The sequence below is a fragment of the Oreochromis niloticus genome, linkage group LG8, assembly GCF_001858045.2.
Source record: "Oreochromis niloticus isolate F11D_XX linkage group LG8, O_niloticus_UMD_NMBU, whole genome shotgun sequence".
Lineage (NCBI taxonomy): Eukaryota > Metazoa > Chordata > Actinopteri > Cichliformes > Cichlidae > Oreochromis > Oreochromis niloticus.
The window spans coordinates 5,541,086-5,561,405 of record NC_031973.2 but is presented as its reverse complement, the minus strand read 5'-3'; the positions used below and the strand labels follow the sequence as shown (position 1 = coordinate 5,561,405).

General features: G+C 39.1%; 1 protein-coding gene across 2 annotated transcripts in view; it reads left to right on the top strand.

The window, feature by feature from the left end:
• Positions 1–18,213, top strand: part of tbkbp1 (TBK1 binding protein 1) — a 72,311-nt gene extending 54,098 nt beyond the window's left edge. Inside the window, exons 8-11 of one of the 2 annotated variants that reach the window (XM_025909638.1) lie at positions 2,605–2,720; positions 7,364–7,372; positions 7,484–8,271; positions 12,363–18,213. In XM_025909638.1, coding sequence (XP_025765423.1) covers positions 2,605–2,720; positions 7,364–7,372; positions 7,484–8,271; positions 12,363–12,491 — 1,042 coding nt within the window. In that variant the 3' untranslated portion in view covers positions 12,492–18,213. The remainder of the gene's footprint in view (positions 1–2,604; positions 2,721–7,363; positions 7,373–7,483; positions 8,272–12,362) is intronic. The other variant, XM_013273460.3, reaches the window with a different exon arrangement.
• Positions 18,214–20,320: the final 2,107 nt, after the last annotated feature.

The window sequence follows — 20,320 nt, the reverse complement described above, 5'->3', positions numbered from 1 at the left end:
TTGAACAGTAGTAGCAGGTTTGAAAAACATGTTTTCTACAAAAAAGAGAGGGTCAGCCTCCACGGGCGCGTGCCGTGATGTCGTTTTTCTCGAAAATGTCTAATCCAAGATCAGATGTGAAAATCAGCCCACACTCGTCTCCCACACAAACATATACAACGTACATACCTCTATTCCTAATCTTTTCACTTGCACAAGTCTTTTATCAATGCTGTATCAGCATTATCACACCCCTCCTACGCACTGTAGTGTACATGTTACAGTATGCACACATTTACTTGCATGCAAAGTGGAGAGGGAAATAAATATAGCTGCGAGCCAAAAGGAGAGACGTATGCTGGCAAACATGTGCAGTATTTTTAGAGCCACAGACACAAAAACACGCACAGGTCCTGGTTTCACAGAAAAAACAACGCAGTTTAATAGTGATTAAATGCTTCGTGCACCCTTGCACTCAAGTGCAGGTGTTCACACATGGCCGCGTGACTTAGAGGTGTTGCATTCTCACCAAAACCCTAAGACAAAGATTTTCAAAACGCACAAAATTGAAACGTGCGATAACACAAGTGTGAAAAGGAAGGGGTATGCCAATCTAAAGAGAGAATTTCACTATATACATCTGCATTTAGAAATAAAGCGCCTGAGAGCTGAGAGCCACCTGAGAGTACCGAGGAGAGGAAGCGAATACACTTTATAAGCCCGTTGGCAATATTGATATTGTACGTCACGCTCCACCCACCATGCCAGTAAGTAGCGTAAATGTTTGTTATTTTCCTACGGATGCACTGAATGTATCTGCGTGTTTGTGGCCGTTATTTATCCAAAGCCACAATTAGGGAAAGGGTGAACTTTGACCTTGATTCATCTCAGCATTAGTATCAGGTTCCACCAACTCGTACCACAAAGATGTTATTTGTAACATGGAGGGGGCTGAAGGGGTTTGATACCACCACTCTGTGTGAGTCACAGCTTTGGAAAACTAGGTGGGCCTCCAACACAAAGCCAGCTACCCAGTGGAAGTTATGACTTCTTTTTTATTTTGGTTTTTTTGTGAGCTTAACTGAACCGAGTTCCCTGTCCTTACTTGAAGTTATTTTGTGCCAGGTGTTAAAAATATGCCAGGATGCAGTCCTCTGTTGGCATGGAAAGCATGTTTGTGCACTTTTTTGCAGATATCTTTAATAGAATACAGATACAGCAGTTCGGAAGATGATATCAGCACAAACATATGTTTCTCTAATACATTCCCATGTAGCAGGATTACGCATGCAAGTGGGAGGGCTCAATTAAATTAGTGCGCGGGAGTGCCAGGGAACATATTTTGAATTTGACAGTGTGTTTTATTATCTGTGTAGGACGCATGCATGTTCGTTTTTCACTTGTTTTTTCGTGTTAGTGCTGCAGTTGAAGTTCAACTCTGTTCCTATTCATGCAATAGAAATCCCCAGTACATACAGATGTGTCGTTTGCAATTTTTTATCTGCCACGATCTCTATGGAGGAATGAACTGAGTCAGATTCTCATCAAGAGGCTAAATTTGCTACCAGCAGTGCTTTATCAGATCTGAGCCTGGTAACAATTTGGTGCCCGAGCACAGCAAGCGTCTTTCTTCACACTTTCCTGTCTAACTGACGGTTAATATTTGCAATCATGAGATGTCTGAATTTTTTATTTTTATTGTTTTCAAGTTTTGAGAACAAAGCAAAGACTGATAAATTTGCCCCGCTGCGAAGATGCAAATTCATTAATCCTTTTGTGGAACTAGTGATAATGGCAATTTCCTCTAAATGCAAGTCTTCATATAAGAAATTACTCAAACTAGTAGATTAAATAGATTATCTTGGCGGATTTCACGTTAGATTAAGGTTTCTATCTTGCAATAAACATGAAGAAATGAGTCAGTTTCAGGTCAAGACTGTAGAGTTTATAAAAATTGGTAAGATAAACAGTCTTATCAGATCTGGGGCTATTGGTAGTGACTAACTACTAAAGTTGCTGCATTCTTGTTGAACAAAACTCCTTATATCATGGCATCTGAACTGTCAGATAAATGCTTACAATCTGTAAAGTGATTGTTTCTCATATCCACTTGCTTAATACTAAATGGCTTCACATGAATTGATATTGCGGGGTTCAGATCAGTTTTTATACTAATAAAAAAGACAAAGTCATCTTGTTGCTATGGTTAAAAGAGACACGGCCTTGTTTACGCTTCTTGAAATAGAGATGTTGTTGTCAGTATGGCCTCTGAGAGCCATGACACATCTTGAAATGGTGTGATTTTATGCACTTCACTTATACACCATGACATGAGATCTAAGAATTTAGGCCTAGAAGCCTCTCAATTCTTAATTTGCGGGTCCATGTCAGAGCTGCAGGATTCATTGAGTTTAAAGAGGAGATGTGTTTGTACTGAAGTTAGATACATTCATTAAAAAAATGGTTCAAAATAATTACATCAGTGGTGTATATTCGACAGAGATTTGACAGAAATTACTATGTGTTTGCAGTCGTGTGGAGTTGTAACACCTTCTGTTACCATTGTGATCCTCTATGATTAAAAACGATCACGATAATGACACATTGCCTCGCTTTCTCCTTCAGGGTGAATTTGGCTCTGGCGTACACAGAGTTAACGGAGGAGCTGGGACGCCTCCGTGCACTGAGCTCCAAGCAGATGGAGATCCTGAGGAAAGCCACGCAGGAGCAGGCTAGTCCAGGTTAGCATCTACAGTAAAAAAGCAAAACCCACTGCACAGCAAATCATGAAGCTCTTCAGCTGAGATAATCGTGTTTTCCTAGAAATGCGCGTGCTTCTTGTCACCTTGACGTTTAAATGGAATTCCGCATTAAAATGATTCAACATATTTGAGTCACACTATTACATATTTTCTTCGTTTCCATAAAATTTCTGTTGAAGTCGGCTTAATGTTTTTTATTGCACTACATTCAGTTGTCTTCTTTGTGTCCATAGGTGTGTTTTATCCTTTTTTAAACACTGAAATGTATGCAGCAAAGTCACATTTTAGGTTAACAAGAGTAAATCTTTAGACGCACATATTGATCAGTTATCTTTAGTGTAGCTTTTATCTTACTACCAAAATAACACAGACAGATTATAGATCACAATTTTATTAATTCCTCAAATAATTAATATAATTATTTTGTTTTTGTAGCTATTGCTTTATAACTAATGCAAGGATTTTACCAGCTGTTTTTTTGCTTTTTTGTGGATGACAAAATTAGCTTAATTTACATTCTTCCAGAAACAAGAATGACTTGATGTTTAATATGATAAATATAATCTTCATAATATTTAAATAAACAGGAACAGTAATAACTATTTTATTTTATTTCTAGTAATTACAAATTTTTTTTTTAAATCCTGGGCTCTGAAGTCTCAGTGTACTTTTGTATGTAATGTCAGTTGCTTATAACCAGTTTTAAACAACTGCAGAAGTACAGAACTTCTTTTATCTTATCTGCTTTTATCTTAAAAGCCAAATCAACGAAGAAGCCGTCCTGGCACATTTAAAGAACACGCGGGTTCTCGGTACAAGTCGTGCAGTCACACAAGCTACCCAACCTAGCAGCTTGCTGGCTATCAATAGCTTCCTTTGTAACACTGTCAGGAGAAAATACAGTTTTTGTCTTTATTCGGACTCTGCATTCATTTATAAGCTAACCATAGCCATATTTGGCATTAGTAATGCACTTCAGCACATCATTTGAATTCTTATAGGAAATCTGTACAAAGGCCTTCACACACTGTAGCTGTTAGAGGTCTCACATTTTAGCTTTCTTTCAAAGTCTGTTCACACTGTGGTAATAAAAAAAGTACTTAGTGCTTGAAAAACAGTGTGCAGAGTGCTCTTGTATGGCGCTAGCCTTCTCGATTTGAAGCAGTCGTTTCAAAAGTATTTCCCCTGTGAGTGTTTAAGGGTGCTATTATTATCACTGATGCATCAAAGTCAAAGTACAGTTTGCAGTTTACCATTATGGTAGTTGGTTGATGTAGAATTTTTTTTTAGAAGAGCTGTCATTTAATTTTTCCGTCAGCACAGGTTACGTAGAAATGACATGTTCGTAAATTATCCAGGAAGCAGACAGTAAATATAAAAAAGTACACTTATTGACATGAAACTACAATGAGATGGATGATAAAGTATATTTACATTTAAATCCTGAAGTAAAGTTTGTAGATATTTTATTGGAATAAATGTCCTTCGGTGTAGGTGCGCTTAAAACAAATAACTAATATAAAAAGTTTTATATAATCAGAGCTCTTAAACATTGAAACCTGGCTAAAATCTATTGAAACACATCACATGGAAATTTTTGCTCATTTTCTGACACATGAATGGAACAACTCCTGGTTGTGATTTGTTGCAGCTGTTTTCTCATTAAAAAAGTAAAGATAGGAACTAACACAGACACGTTGTGGAGTAAAACCTAAAAGTGCTAAACGCTGGCAACACCTTTCTCTTCCTGTGCGCATATTCACACACATAGCTAATGTCTGGCAACTATGCATCTACTACCTACCACAAACCAAAAAATACCACACACACTGACAGTTTGTAAATGCTACAAACTGGAAAATAATGTTTAAAAAAAAAGCCTCAATGAATATGTGCACGTTTTTACGTAGCTAGCAGCGGGGAAAACACAGAAAACCCCAAGCTTCATCTGACTTCTCCTTAAGCCCGGGGCAACTCTCACAAAGCTGGAAAAAGCGTCTCAAATGCCACTTCTGTTTCATTAGTTGCAGGATTGTGCGAGGGATATGATTTCCTCCTGGATATCTGTAACGCAAACAAATATTTTTCATGATTTGTTAAAATATTCAGGGATGTGGGAATTTGTGTGGAGCCATTAAATTTCTCCTGGGTGTTGTATGAGTTAAGGAAAGTAGTCCCATTTGACTATGTTTTTCTCATTCAGAGAGTGCTTGAGAGCACAAACGCCCCCTCCCTTTTAACACCTCAACCAATCAGCCATAAATGATGTTTCCTCTTTGAAATGGGAAGTGGAGCTGAAGTGGTGACTGCAGGGCTGACTGACTCATCAGCATATCTTGTAATTACAGGAAATACTACAACTGTACTTGTGCAGATAAATCTTTTTTATGAATATATAGGGGAACATAATGTGCATCTCTATTAAGTGACTATCATGTCATATCATCTGAAGAAAGGATAAGAGCCTTACAGAAATGTCGTCTAATAAAATAATAGTATCATTGCCAAATAATGAGCTGTAATGAAAATGTTATCTTTATGTATAATTAAAGTGTTTCATTTTCTTCTCATTGCACCGAAAAAATAATGCAACAGAATCATATAAGTGACTGTTTTGGAACAAAACCTGTTGTAAGTGTGTACTCTGTTATTGCGCAAGGCTAAATGTGCATTGACACCTGAAGACTTGTGTTGGTTATTGTATTCACAAGAGCCACAAGAAACACACACCAGTGAGTGATACGTGTTGTCTCACAGCTGTTGTTCATTTTAAAGGTGTTACATGAGGTTTGGGTCAGGGTTCTATGCACGCCACTTCAGGTCTTGCACAACAATGTGTACCCGGTGTCCAAAAAGAAACGGTTATTTTCATGCTGAAACAAAAACGGGGCTACTGCTGTTCGCTAGCAAAAATGCTAGCAAACGACTGTTCGCACATTAGAGATGAATTAATTGGAACGATCTGCCCCTATAAACAGCTCCAGCCAAATGGTCTGAATGTTAGCTAGCAGACAGATTCAACACCACTAATGCATTTTTTGGATTGTCACCTGCACTGACTTGTTGTGGATGTGTGTCTGTTTTGCGGTTTAAAAGTCGTAGCGAGGTCAGATGGCAAAGATCCTTGAGGTCGACACAGACACAAATAGCCAGTCAAAATCTGTAATTTATGTCACATTTTGCACAATGTAGTTTTTCTACCAACCAGCAATCTGTTTAATAAATCCAAAAACAGATATAAGTATGAAATACAGCTCTGTGAAAGTCTTGAGTCACCCCTCATTTCTTTGGACTTTGCTCGGAAAATGGGACATGGATAAAGCGATTTACTGACACGTGCAAACATACATGGGAATATAGAACAGAAGGCAAAAGCTGAATTTGTACACTTTAGAGCAATATTTGGTTTGACTAACTTTATTCCTCAACACAGCATGAACTCTCGGGTTCTTAATATTTCTTGAAGTATTCTTCAGGAGTAGTTCTCCAGGCTTCTCAAAGGAATCCCAAAGATGTCTTTTGGATGTTGGCTACTTTTTGTTTCATTCTTTGTCAAGATGCTTTAATAATGTCGAGGTCTGGGGAGATCAATCAATGACTGATAGTGTGTCATTGTATGTTTTTCTATTTAGGTATGCTTTAGTGGCTTTGGGATTGCCATACTTAATGCATGTTGGATCAAAATACCTTCCTGCATTCATAATTTCATTACATAATCAAATTTGAAAACATCTCCAACACCACTGACAAAAATGTAGCCATAAAACATGACAAAGCCTCCCCTGTGGTTTACAGCTGGCTGTAGATGCTCACTATCGTACCTATTCCCTGACCTCTGTTTTCAGATGCTTTTAATCTGCTTCAGGCAATTTTTTAAGGACACATGACACGCCAAGATATGCCTGGCTTGTAGTTAATATCTCTTTGAGAATCACCTTGCTGGTGCAAAATTAGAATTTTATGTCTGTCAAACTGTGTTACCATTGGCCTTTTGAGAGATTTTTACTTTGTTAGAAGTAACAAAGTGCCTGAATATTAAAAAAAATTACAAATTAATTCTAAGTTGTTTGTCACATGTAGACACAACAATGGTTCGTGCTGTGAGTTTGGTGCCTTTTATATGCTTAACCGATTCATAGATCAGTGCTAAATCATTAAACCAAAATAAAGAAAGCAAACATTCCTCTGAAAATGGACAGAGAAAGGACTGGACTAACAGTGAGTGAAGAAAGCAGCCAATTTCCAAACTTTCAGAAAGCCTGGACAACTATTGCTGAAGACCACCTCAACAGGTCTGGCTCCTTGGAAGCAAAATACAAAGAAAGTAGAGGTGGCTTAAGACTTTTGCACAGTGCTGTATGAAAAACAAAAGTGTTTGAGTGTTTATTCCTACATGTCAGACACAAAGTAAACTGACAGCTCACTTGCAAGAAGCACTGGTTGAACGACCAGTAAATAAATATATAGTGTATACTGAGCTCTGTGTATTGATTTGTGTTTTGTCCTGTATAATAGCATAAGTAGAGCTAATATGTTTTCCATCATGCCTTCTGTGTGAACAGTTTTGGAGCTTCATGAGATAAAACACTATTCATCTCTTTCTTTGTGCACCGGTTGAACAGGCCTTAAAAGTATGTTGCTGAAGTTCGTTTTAACTCTTGTCCGTAGTGTGTAATGAATTATAGCATGTTGCTAAGATGCATGCAAATCTTGATGGGTTTTTTTCCTTTTTGTTTCCTCAGTCCAGCTTCACTCTCCCATACACCACCAGCGCCACTCTCCAGTATCGCAGCGCCACTCGCCCATTCCACAGCGCCATTCTCCAGTCCCGCCTCCGCCGCATCACTCTCCTATTCAGCAGCGACGCTCTCCGGTGCTGCAGCGCCTCTCCCCGGACATGCACCGCCGCTCACCCCTGCTGGACGTGAACGATGGACCAGCCTCTTACTCCTGCCGACCACCCAGCCAGCACCTACGAGCCAGCTTTCAGGGTCGTCGTAGTTACTCAGAGGTTGCCGATCCCTCAGCTTACCAGTGCCCGCCCCGCTTCTCTCTGGACCCAGTTTCCACCCTGCCGAAACCTCGGCCCTACGTTGAGAGCTACGCAAAACAGCAGTCCCAACACATAGGCTCTCCCCACAGTAGACTGCAGCACAGAGGATCCCCATCTCCCCATCAAGGTGGCGCAGGGGGAGACGGAGGCCACGACGAGAGCTCCATGCGCCACTCCAGAGAGATGCCATTTCCACTGTCAGAGGTGGCCCACCTTCACTTTGAGCCCCCTCCTCCTTCTACACCAGCCCCTCAACCACCACAATCCTCAGAGGATGAGGAGGAGTGGACCTGTCCGCATCCCATCAGCCCCCCGAGGACACTGGGCGTGCTCTCTGCTGCAGTGCCCAGCGGTGTCATGAGGGGCCCAGCGTCCTGCTCAGCCTTTCCTGTCCCTCAGAGGTCTAACACCCTCACCTGTCACCCGCAGCCGGGGTACATGTCAGCAGAGCATGCTCAGTCCTGGCCTTCGATCAATGTGAGTTTAAATAAAGTTTACTACATATGTGTAAACCATAAACATTAGACCTGATGCATGTTTGTGTTACTTTAAAAACATTAACTAGCACTTGGTGTCAATTTTATCAGTGCTGCAGTTGTCGCAGACCCATTTTTAAAATTTCCACTAAGGGTAGCTTGCTCATGCTTAATCATCTTAAAGTCCGTGCCTTAGTTCCTTTAAATGAACATTTTAAAAAATATTGAGAAATACATTTCTCAGCTTTCTTGTGAGAGACTAGAAGTTTGATACCAATCTTATGACTTTGCATTTAATACAGAGATGGAGTTAAGATGTGCTTAGACCAACTTAGCAAAAAGGGGGAACAGCTTACCCAGGCGTGTGTGAAGTTAAACCACATGCCTAAAAACAATCCTTCAGATATTTACATATTTTAATTATTTAACCTACACAGAAAAAAAACAAATGCACAAATCCATATTAGGATATAATAAAAAGTCATCTAATCCTTACCAGGTTAAGACGGACGAACAGTAACACATGCAATATTACACCATGTCATTATTTATCTAAAGGAAAACTTACCCACACTGTGGGTAAAACATTCACAATAATTGCCAGTCTTCCTGGGAGTGGACGTCCTACAAAATTCACCCCAAGGTCAGACCGTTCAATGCTCAGAGAGCATGCAAAACAACCTCAGACTCTTCAGGCCTCGGTTAGTGTGTTAAATGTTAAACTTCATGACAGAACAATTAGGAAAATAGAAAAAGAACATGGAGGCACAAGTACATGGTGGACATGTTTGGCCATAATGCCCAGCACTTCCTTTTAATAAGAACCAAAGTCACCGTATCATTACAAACGCCAGACACCAAATCTCAAGCACGGTAGTGGAGGCATGATGATTTAGACTTGACCTGGGAAACCTGCAGTCATGTCCTCTCCATGCTTGAGTGCTCTAGATAAAAAAAAGTGAGGCCAATTGTTGAACAGCTGAAGTTTAGCCAAAATTGGATCATGCTAAAGAACAATAATCCCAATCACAGCAGCAAATCTACAGCAGAAAAAGAACAGTGAAAAAGAAAAAAATCAAGGTGTTGCAGTGGTCAAGCCAAAATGAACTGAAGTGAAATGCTGTGGACCTTAACACACAGCATGACCCTAACATGACCTTAAGACCTCTAAGACCTTAACAGAGCTGTGCATAAACAAATACTCAAAAGACTCAGTTAACTGAATCATTGTTCTTTAGAAAAGTGGGGAAAAGCCCTCTGAAAATATGAAGTCATGCATAAAATAATGAGGTTTCGGGTTATACTTGGTTTGTCACATACTTCTTACATAGTTTTTCTTGAATGAATAATAACATGGAGTAATATGTCACATACTGATGTTCTTCTGAAATTAATATTTAAATAATTTTAGAACCAGATTATTTTTTTATTGTTGTCCTGATAATTAGTAACTGAGCTGGTCTGCTGTTTATTCTACTTGCACTCTCAAAGCACTTTGTTACACTGTGATGAATGCGTTAGATGCAACTCCAGGTTCAGTATCTTGCCAGAGGATATTTTGGCATGCAGACTGGAGCAGCAAGGGATTGAACCACCAACCTTCCAATTAGTGGATGTCCCGCTCTGCCCCTGAGCAACAGCCACTGAATAAATGGAACAATTTCCTCTAATATTCTCCAGGTTAGAAAGATTATCCACCAAAAACAGACCAAAACAAACTGTGTTCATGTGAAAATGCTCATGTGTGGCTGGCAGAACAAGTCCTAACAACAGTTATCTCACATTCGTTTTAGAGAAGAAAGACACCCTACATTTTGTTTAATTGACATTCAATTAGACGTGTTGGTGACTGTATTTAATTTATGATAGCACAAGTCTACTCATTTCCCCCTCTGTCCACATTTTAAGATAAACTGAGTATACCGAGGTGTATTTGTGGTGTTTATAAAGCCACAAAGTCCTCAGATGGAGAAGGCTGAAGAGAATAGATGAGTCAGTGAAAAGTCAGACTTTTACACATGAAGCCGCAGTTGTTTTCCGATTTCCTACTGACAATCTTGGTTTTCTTTAACCATGATGATGCACGTTCCTTAACCTTTAAGGGGAATCCACTGATTCCCCCCCACTACAGAGTGCTTACAGTTCCACGTTTGTATTATTGCATTTTCAGTGGGACAAAAACATAAAAAATTACCTCAAACTATGTCACTTGAGTCAGTGTTGGCTAGGTGTGAGGATGAAACTACTTCCTTTTTGAGGGTAACGGATAAAGAGTACACTCTATCTAAAGTACAGATGTAACCAGTGTAACGTCACTCATTGCTTTATGAAATCCAGTTCTAAGTCATCATGAGTAAACTGTGGATCTGACTAAACAGCACTTGAAACCAGCAACTGAGACCATAACTTACAGGTTGTTTTTCATAGACTTCTATGAAATCACACTTCTTATTTTAAAAAATCACAGGAGTCACCCCCTGCTGGACATAAAAAGGACTACACTTCCACATTTGCAAGTTTTCGCCTGTTTTTCGACATCCCTCTTCTCTACAGTTTATGGGATGTTGGCTGCAGACCTAAACTGTGGATCATCACTGGATTGCAGTGGGTTCAGTGGGTACTTTTGAGAAGCAGAGAGAGAATGGGCTTAGAAACACACCACATATGATCTGAAAGCTCTAAATATAAAGGGGAGCTCTTATGCTAATTTCAAATGCCATATTTTTAATTCTTGGACTCTACTAGTGTAGCATGACTCACAATTTTACAAAAAATCTCATACCAGCTTTGGTGTAGTCACTCAGTTCATCCACTTCCTGAAACAAGCTGTTGTAGCTGCCTTCCCCCTGCCCTTTCAGGCAAGCTTGAACAGCAGGTAGGTGGAACTATTGTGCTCACGGCCAGAGCTAAGGATATCCCTTCTCTTCAAAATCATAATCAGCCAATAATAGAAAAAAACACTGTATAAAGAACTGAAACCTGGCATTGAGAGCAGACTAAAGTCTGAGCTTTAGGCGTATCAGGATTAATTATAAATCTGCTGGCCTCATTATTTGAAATATAATATCAGTATTCGCTGTTGTAGCAGTGTATATATACAGTCATCTGAAAAACAACACAGTTTCTATCAGGACATAATAATTTAAATACATGCATACATACAAAAGTAGTATGTGGAAAACTAAGTACACACAGTTTCCATATTACATAGAATTCAGAGGCTAATCAAGTAATCAAATACAGGTATTTAATTGATCGTTAGCAAGTCACACAGCAGCTTTAACGTCAAGCAGTCGCTCTGTGTATGACTTTTTCAGTTTCTCACATCGTTGTGGAGGAATTTTGGTCCCCAGTGAATTTTTTATGTGGTAATATGCAAAACCTTAGTACTGAAAGAGGGCGTACTTTCTTTTTCGTATGAGTGCATGAGAGAACATCAAAGTTTAGTGATGGAGTTTTTATTATAAATGAATGATGAATTTTTATGAATTATGTCTATTTTTTTATTTTTTTATTTTATGTTTAAGGACAACAGATGGAAATTAGCCTTTGGCTATAATCTGGCATGTTTACATTCATGTAATTTGTTTTTACATTTATGTTCATTAGCATGCACTGTCCTAAATAAATAAATAAAAATAAAAATAAAACTCATAGCAGGTCCTCTTTAGCGTTTAATGATGAGGATCACGATGTACTTAAGCAAAAAAAATCAACAAAAAAGAAACTTGAAGCTGGCACTGATGTTAAGTCACCCTTATTAAGAAAGCAAATACACATATTTCTCACAATTGTGAACAATTTTTTCTAATATAATAAATCCACCTGGGTTTACTACAAGTTTGTCTCTTTTTAAAAACCTTCTGTGTAAGCCTGAATTGATCGCTCACCCTGCAATGATGAAAATGTGAATCTGCCTCCCACAGACTGAGTAATACTATCCTGTGAAGTGAGTACAGTGAGGACTGCATGTGATTTGACCTGATAGTGACTACATGTCCATACCTGTGTGTGTGTGTGTGTGTGTGTGTGTGTGTGTGTGTGTGTGTGTGTGTGTGTGTGTGCGTGTGTGTGTGTGTGTGTGTTTTGCAGCTCTGGATGGAGACCGAGGAGAGTGACATGAGGAGCTGCCCTCTCTGCCAGCTGATATTCCCGGTCGGTTACCCTGACGATGCCCTCATCAAGCACATCGACTCCCACCTGGAGAACAGCAAGATATGATTGTCATGGCAACCAGCCCGCGCACATCTGCGCTCTCTTCTTATAGATTATGTAAGAGATTAGCAGACCTGGCTAGAGGGGAAGTCAAATGTACACAAACAGGCCATCCATTTAGGGTGTGAACCAGTTAGCTGCTGTATGTGTGATGCTATAGGTAGAGATGCAAAGTGGCGCAGAGGTTTATTTTATTTTGGAGGAATTTAAAAATAGGTCTACATGCAGAGTCCCTTACTGATTGCCCTTAAGACAGATCTGCGTGTATAATCACTGGTTCTGGTTGCTGCTATTTGTTTAAAAGTCTTGTTGTGCAGTGTTCAGGCAATTTAGGGTATTGTGTTGTCTTTATTTTAAATTATTATTATTCTTTTTTCTTTTTCTGCTAAAGTGTGGATTTGATTTAGCAAAGTAAATTGTGAGAGGCACACTGGCAGGTTCAGGGGCTCTGCATGCCAAAATGTTTGTCCAACAGTAAAAGTTCAGGGAGCTATGGCGCAACTATTCTCACCACTTAGCTTTAAATATTCCTGCTTGGAAATTTTCTATCTCGCACAGACACACACGTACACACACAGACGCGCACTGCAGTTTATTTTACAGAGGACCCTGCGCAGTAAGTGCCAAGGACAATGCCCTGGTAGAAGCTGGTCTAATGAGACGATCAGACAGCCATACGAAAGCATGCGGGGAAAGTCATTTTAAGTTTCTGACACCGAAGGAAGGAAATGCCAGTTTCACTTCTCTGAAACAAGGAAGTATAGCAGTTAAGAAAGTATAAAACATTCCAGTCTTTCATTTCATCTGCTGACAAAAAACTGACAAACTGGAGAACATGAATCTGAAAGGATGTCTGAGTGAGCCAGAAAGCTGCAAATTTTCTGTTTTGATATTGCCCCGCAGGGCGGGGCACCGATGTACTTTAAGAGGAGGGAAATTTTAGTCAGTATATACCTTTTATGCTTGCAGCCTGTTCAAATCGTATCTTAGCCCTTTCAGTTAGCATAGTCTATACAATGTATCAGTTTTCAGTCCCTATATATATTTTCAATATGTAATTTACTATTTATATTGTCTATCTGTAAGGCAAAAAATATGAAGTTATATTTTTGCAAATGTCAACGCACCACATGTCTCATGCTGGTGAAAAAAATCTTTCCCATGTGCTTACATGCTGCTACATACAGCAGACTCAAAGCTCAAAATCCCACCGAATGGGATCCTTTCTGTACAAAGATTATCAACTGGGATTCTTCTCAGTCTTCCTCGAGATCTGACCTTCGTAAAAGATTGATGTCACGACTGCCCAGACCACCCAACAAAAAACTAAAACACACAGCTGGTTGCATGAGATCAAGACATCTGACCTGCTTTGAAGAAAGAGTGGCAGGCTTTTTAGTGTACTATTTTTACTGTCTCAGAGATCTGACATCAGAAACACCATCGCCAATCAGCAAAGTTATCTCTCCAGGGTTTAAGCAAAGACGAGACTCTTCTTTTGATACATGTCTTTAATTTTTACCACAAGGGAACTCAAGATCTCCTTGTGGGACCTGAACTTTTTGAACACAAAAAGTGAAAACAAAAACAAAAACAAAAAAAAACACAGTTACACTGATGTCAGCTAATCCGAGGCTTTCAGTTACATGTGCAGTTTCTAACGTATGGGGATGTCCCTACAAAGCCAACCATGCATCTCAACCGGTTTGAAGTTACTGAAGAGGTGAACGCGGCACATTAGAGCACACAGGGCAGTGATTGTGACCGCAGGATGATGATGGACATGTACCATAATGTGACGCATCCTTGAGCAAATCACTGAATCACTACAAACTCTGGATGCTTTGAGTTTCCTGTGAATGTTTAGAGGAAAGAGTTTTCCGAATGGATTGAAGAAATACCAGTTTAAAGGATAACTCTGGTTTATTACCACTTACCTCTTAATTTAGCAGGTTTTAACATTTATTAATTGTTCTGATGACCCTGCAATCATCTGCTTCACTGCTGAGAATTCAAAAAATCTTACTAGCCAATCAAGCTCTCTCAGTTTTCTCGATATTGTGAACGCTGGCATTTTTTAAACATTGCATGCGATAAGCTGACTTCAATTGATCACTGAAATGTATTTTTAAAAAGTTAGCAAAGGACTCAACAGTAAAGTTCTGAGGCATTAGCAAGCTAGTTAACTTATTAGCATACCACCAGGTTTAAATTTTTAACAGATCTGTTTGCACTGCTGAGTTCTGCAAAGCACTAAACTTGTATAGGAGCAGGTTATATTTTAACTGAAGAGGTTAAATCAAAGGTACTTGCTGGTCGTTGCTCGGTGAAATTGGTTGCAAAAAGGTACATAAGGCGCTACACCGAAAACCTCCTCGTGATTGTCTTGAGTGTAGGAGATTGCTGTCTTCGTCTACTTTGGATGGAAGACACAGACTTGTCTGTAAAGCTTTGCCAAGTACTTGGTAATTGGCAGCAGAACTGAAAACTGTGCAATGCAAAACAGAGAATCAGGCTATTTGCCTTCAAAGTAAAATTTGCGTCATTTGAAACGTGTCGGTTTCAGTGGTAAAGTACAGCTTTTACTTTGAAGGCAAACGTTCTCCGTTTCTGTTTTGTGTCATACTTTTTCAAGTTTCACTACTGCTCAGTGGTTAGTTAGAGAAGTTGGCATCCTCCAGTGACCACAGCAGTATATTAGTGACCAAAGCAATCACAGGGAGGTTTTTGTTGAAACGCCCTCTTTGTGACCAACTTCCACTGGCTACACTCACTAATTGATCTGAGGATGTAAATGTTTTAGCTAGTAACTCTAATCTGCTGGTCACTGTGCTGACAAATGTGTTCAGCATTGTAAAATTAGGAATTTGATTCCAAACATCTTTCAAATCCAAATGAAGTGGATCTGGTGCCTAAGCCTCAGCAACAAGCCAGCAAACCTTAAAAACTGCACCAGATGAGACTCAGACATCTACCAGCACACCTTACTTTTGCATCGGGTGACTCGTGATGCAGACTTCTTTTGCTGTTTTAAAGTAGGAATTATAACTCAGAAAAAGTCACCATCCACTGCTACCGATTTAAAATGCTTAAGTGTTTTAAATATAGTACTGAACATTTTTATTTATTGGTTATTATTATTATTATTGGCATTGCAAGAGAGCAGGGCAAGGTTAGAAAGTCATGACAACAGTCACTCAGCATTATCACACCTTTTTCAAAATGTATTTAAATAAAGAAAGCATGCATATAGCATACAGCTGAAATCTCCAACAATGAGTGACGAGCGGCAACACAAGCTGTCGTCTGAGCTCATCTTTATCGTCTAAAAGCTTGTCGTAAATAGGAATCTGTTACACTGTAACCTTACCTTCCATTTGACGTGAGTGTGTTACAAGCTGTGGTTCTGTAACTTTGTTACTTTTGAATTTTCTTGATCTAAAATTGAATGTAAAAAAATGTCTGATTTACTTTAAATGCTCTGTGTTATTGTGTCGTTTGCATGAGGTGTTAACAGGGGTCTTTTAGCGGCAAGGTCATCATCATCTTGTGGTTCAAATGCATTCCATGGATGATTCATTTTCTTTCTTTTCTTTTTAAAATAGGAGCAAGGTAGGGGGTGAAGAGAGCTCTATTTAACACCTCTGCTAACCAATTTCCTGGGGGAAACCCTAAAAACTATTAAGAATTTCACAAGAAAATGGTCCGGTTCAGAGAAGTTCAAAATAAGTGCATGTAGCAGATTTCCTTAATTCTTGCATAAAATTGATGACGGCTTGTGTTTCCTGCCCAGTCTGATACTTAAGAACAGGGTGGTGATTACAAACTTATTGATGGTAAAAAAAAATAACTGGATTAAAATAAACCAGAATTGTCCTTTAAAAATAAAACTGCATCCTGAGGTTTACAGTAATTTCAGAGCAGTTCTTGACCATTAAATCGAAGAGGGCTTTCATGACTCCAGAGTATTCTATATACTGTCTGTACAGTTTGTAACTATATCACTATGTGTACAATATTTAAAGGTGTGTATAGACAGAATTTTTGCAAGTGTGTAATACTAATGAAACATGTACTCTATTACTCAACAACTTCAAATTGGAGTGTCTGTAAATCAGTATATACACATAATCCTAATCAACACCACACTAAATATGAATTATATGTGAGTTACATGCCAGTACTACCCTACAACTTTACTCACTACTTACTTTTACTCACTAAGTAGCGGTACTTTCTATATTCAAGTGATATCCAAAAACACTGTTGCAGCTTTCAGAGAAAAACTTGTGTTTGTCTTAAAGTTTCGGTCCTTACAGAAACTTTTTGACACAATTTTTTTCCGATTTGACTGATAATTCAGCAACGACACGAGAATCAAAACATGCACAACTGTCTGTCTTTGTGGAGGAGGATGATGTGATGTTGCATCATAAAGTATTTGGGCAGCAGTAGAAAACTGCAAACCAGTACAGTAGTACATGATAAACTTTAATGTAAAGGGGACCTATTATGCTTATCCTTTTTTTAATGAGATAGTGGATGTTCATACAATGTGTACAATATGTTCATACATACAAGTACTCCCTTTGAGCCGAAAGCTCAGGCATTTCAGCAAGGCACCTTTAGTTTTTGAGGGGCAGCCAATCAACAGAAAGCTGCTTTAAAGTGTGCAGGACAGGATGTAATTACATAGTTTCAGATAGAAGTCCAGTATAAAGTGAATTTTAATGAAGGGTCAATCATGCAATGTCACTCCAGTAGAGTCCAAAATAGCATATTATGTCCCCTTTTAGTTAAAACATGATTTATTCACTAAGATTTGTACTTTTTCTTATGACTGAGGACCTATGTTGGCTCAGAACCAAAGAAAATAATTTCCTGTCGTTTCAAAAACTGAGGGTTTGCTTGGCAGGTAGTTCATGTCATGTATGGGAAGATGCTGCACTGTGGTTCATGCTGTCTTGTGCTCAACCACAAACGTTTTGGCCAGCAGCAGCGGTGCAGAATGATCACACCCTGCATGAGTTCACAATGCGATGCACACGGATGTTCACACAACAACACATCTGCGCATGTACGAGCCGCCCCGAGGCCCACCGAGTGAAGTTTAGAATTGCTGGTCCAGGGTTTTAAATGTTTAATTTCTGGTTTTTGTTCCCACCAGCTGCCATGGTTTAAAAAGTCAATGTCAAAAGCTAAAATCATAGCGCTTTCTTCTTATTTCTCGTGTTTTAACAGCAAACTGGCTCCTTTGGTTTACTCAGGAGACTAACAAAGACACAGAAAAAAAGATCAGCTTTGCCAGCGTTAGATTAAAGATTAAATAGATTTCTTTGTCATGAAATCTCAGTCGAAATTTCTTTCAGATTTACTCAGGAGACACATAGCTAGGTCCAACAAAGAGCTGCAGCTGAAATCAAGTCAGTTTTCTGTTCTCGTGTAGCTCCACTCGCCCATAAGTAACTATGTGAGTCAGGTTGTCTAAATGCGAAACCTTCATTGCACATGGAGACCTCGGCACTAATGAACTCTCCGCAACACTAATGAGAACTAATATTTATGTGTTTAAGTAATGTGTGGTGGAGCAACTCTGCTGGCATTCAACAAGTTTAATGAACACAAAGAAAACAACCACAGAGTCACACAAAGAGACCGCTTTTCTTTCTCCATCTGAATCTCTCTGTTTGTAAATATTCGACTAAATAAACTGAAACTTGCACTGAAATGAAGTGTGATCGTGCTTCTTTATGCTCGCACCGTGATGTCATTTCCTAGCTCCATTTCACATCCTGTTTTCGTTGACCAGTATTAATTTTAGAGCTCCAGTTGCACATTGGAGCTACAGGTGTTGTAAAGATAAACTGCTTGTTTTTCTGCACTTTAGATAAACCTTCACAGGTGCAAATACTGCTCTGGAACTTAAAACTATGATAAAATAGCTGTTTTATGTGTAAAAAGCTGTTAAAATGTAGACACAAAAAGTGTAAATTATGGCTTTACGTAAAAATGCAGAAAACAAATTATATTCAGCTAAACTAGAATAGAAATTAGTATTTAAAGCTTTAATTTCTTGCAATAGAACACAGATTTCCAACAAGTATGTAAAATGAAGCATGAATATTTGTTTTAGAATAACATAAACCTACTGAGCATGAAAGACCGCGTTCACCTCTTGGTGCATGTTGTGCCGGTGACACGTGCTGTAACGATTTTATATCCTTTAAACATGCAAAAGGTGCATAAACACAAACATAAGCTGTGCTGTTGTTGTGCCTGAGGAGTCCTTGAGAGCAGAAATTATGCTGTTAGTTTCAGTCAGCACAGAATCTGTTTTTGCTACAGAGTGAGCCGAGATCACAGCGAGATCGCACCTTCATCACCCTACAATACCTCTCTGATGTTGCGGGTATGACATGCTGCAGAGGGTCAACTTAAAAAAGAAATACACTGACAGAGACCTCAAACAGTTCTGCCTGTTAATCTGATGACAGCTGATAAATTGTGTTTTCTATGAGTCACTGAGATACATTGAATTTTTCCTAATTATATGTTTTAAAAGAGAATGAAGTTGCAGCAACTGATGTGATAGAAAACATCACGAAATATACATGTCCAGTCGTGTAATTACAGCCTTTATAAATATTTAGGGACGTTTAATGTTACAGGGGGAGGCTGAGGGCTATTTACTGATAACTGATGTCAGTTTTTCACAAATGCCAGAACAGAATTTTGTTAAGGAAACCATGAATACGTTTTTATTAACCCAGAAAATCAGTAGCAGCGACTTTTCAAGAGTTTATCTGTATAAAGCGGTGCCACTGCACGTCAGGCGTCATTACTTTAAAACAGATCAATCAGTTTACTGGAAGTGCTTCTGACGCAGAAAACGTCGACACTTTTAAGATATGAAAACACTGGAGGTCGTTTTGTTTACTTTAAATCATAGCCTCCATCCTTCAGCCGCCAGCTCTCTTACCAAGTTTGTTTCCTACGTCTTCTGCTCTGCGCCGCTAACCTCAATGCTTAGACTACCTCAGGAAAAAGAAAAATGCACCCACCCATCCGGGCCACAAAACCACAAACTCTGTTAAACTTATGAGAAGCTATATATGCAGCAGGCCTGCAGAGAGAAGTAACAGAGAAAAACCACACGAACTTTGTCAATAAGCGATGAAAAGCTGCGCTTTCTGTTCACTGATAAAAAAAAAACAACTTCTCTTTGTACTTAGACGCTCTGAAACAAGAGCACACCTCAAGATAGTTTAAATACACACCGACATGCATGCATGCCTCTCATAGATCTATACATATAGACATTACAGAGAGAGACACGTGATTCTTAGAGGCCTTTTTTTCAATACTGTGCTGGATTTGGCTTTAGGTAAAGAAGTTAACTATGCTGAAGCTGCTGGACCCATGAGCAGGGTTAGACCTGAAGCTCAAATTGCACTTTGACCCCATTTTCCTAACAGGGTTATATGAAAAAAAAAAAGATTCAGTAGCAATAAATGAAGGCTTCTTCTTTGAACCCTCTTAAAAAGTTTGGTAGCTTGCGATGATCTCATACTGGCAGCTTGTGTATCCAGTGCGTTTGAGGTGACATTTTTTGGACTGAAAAATAAACCTGGTTTAAATTTATCTCCTGTGCTCATTTCCTGCTATTTTTTTATTTTCTGGGGCTCTGCTAGTGTAGCCTTGTATGACTCACAGTTCAAAATAATTTTATCTTATACTGGACGTTTGGTGAAGCCCTTCGGTCAATCCACTGTCTGAAAATCCTCTGTTAACCGGCTTCCCCTTGTAAGCAACAGTTGGTAGTACGTGGGTGGACT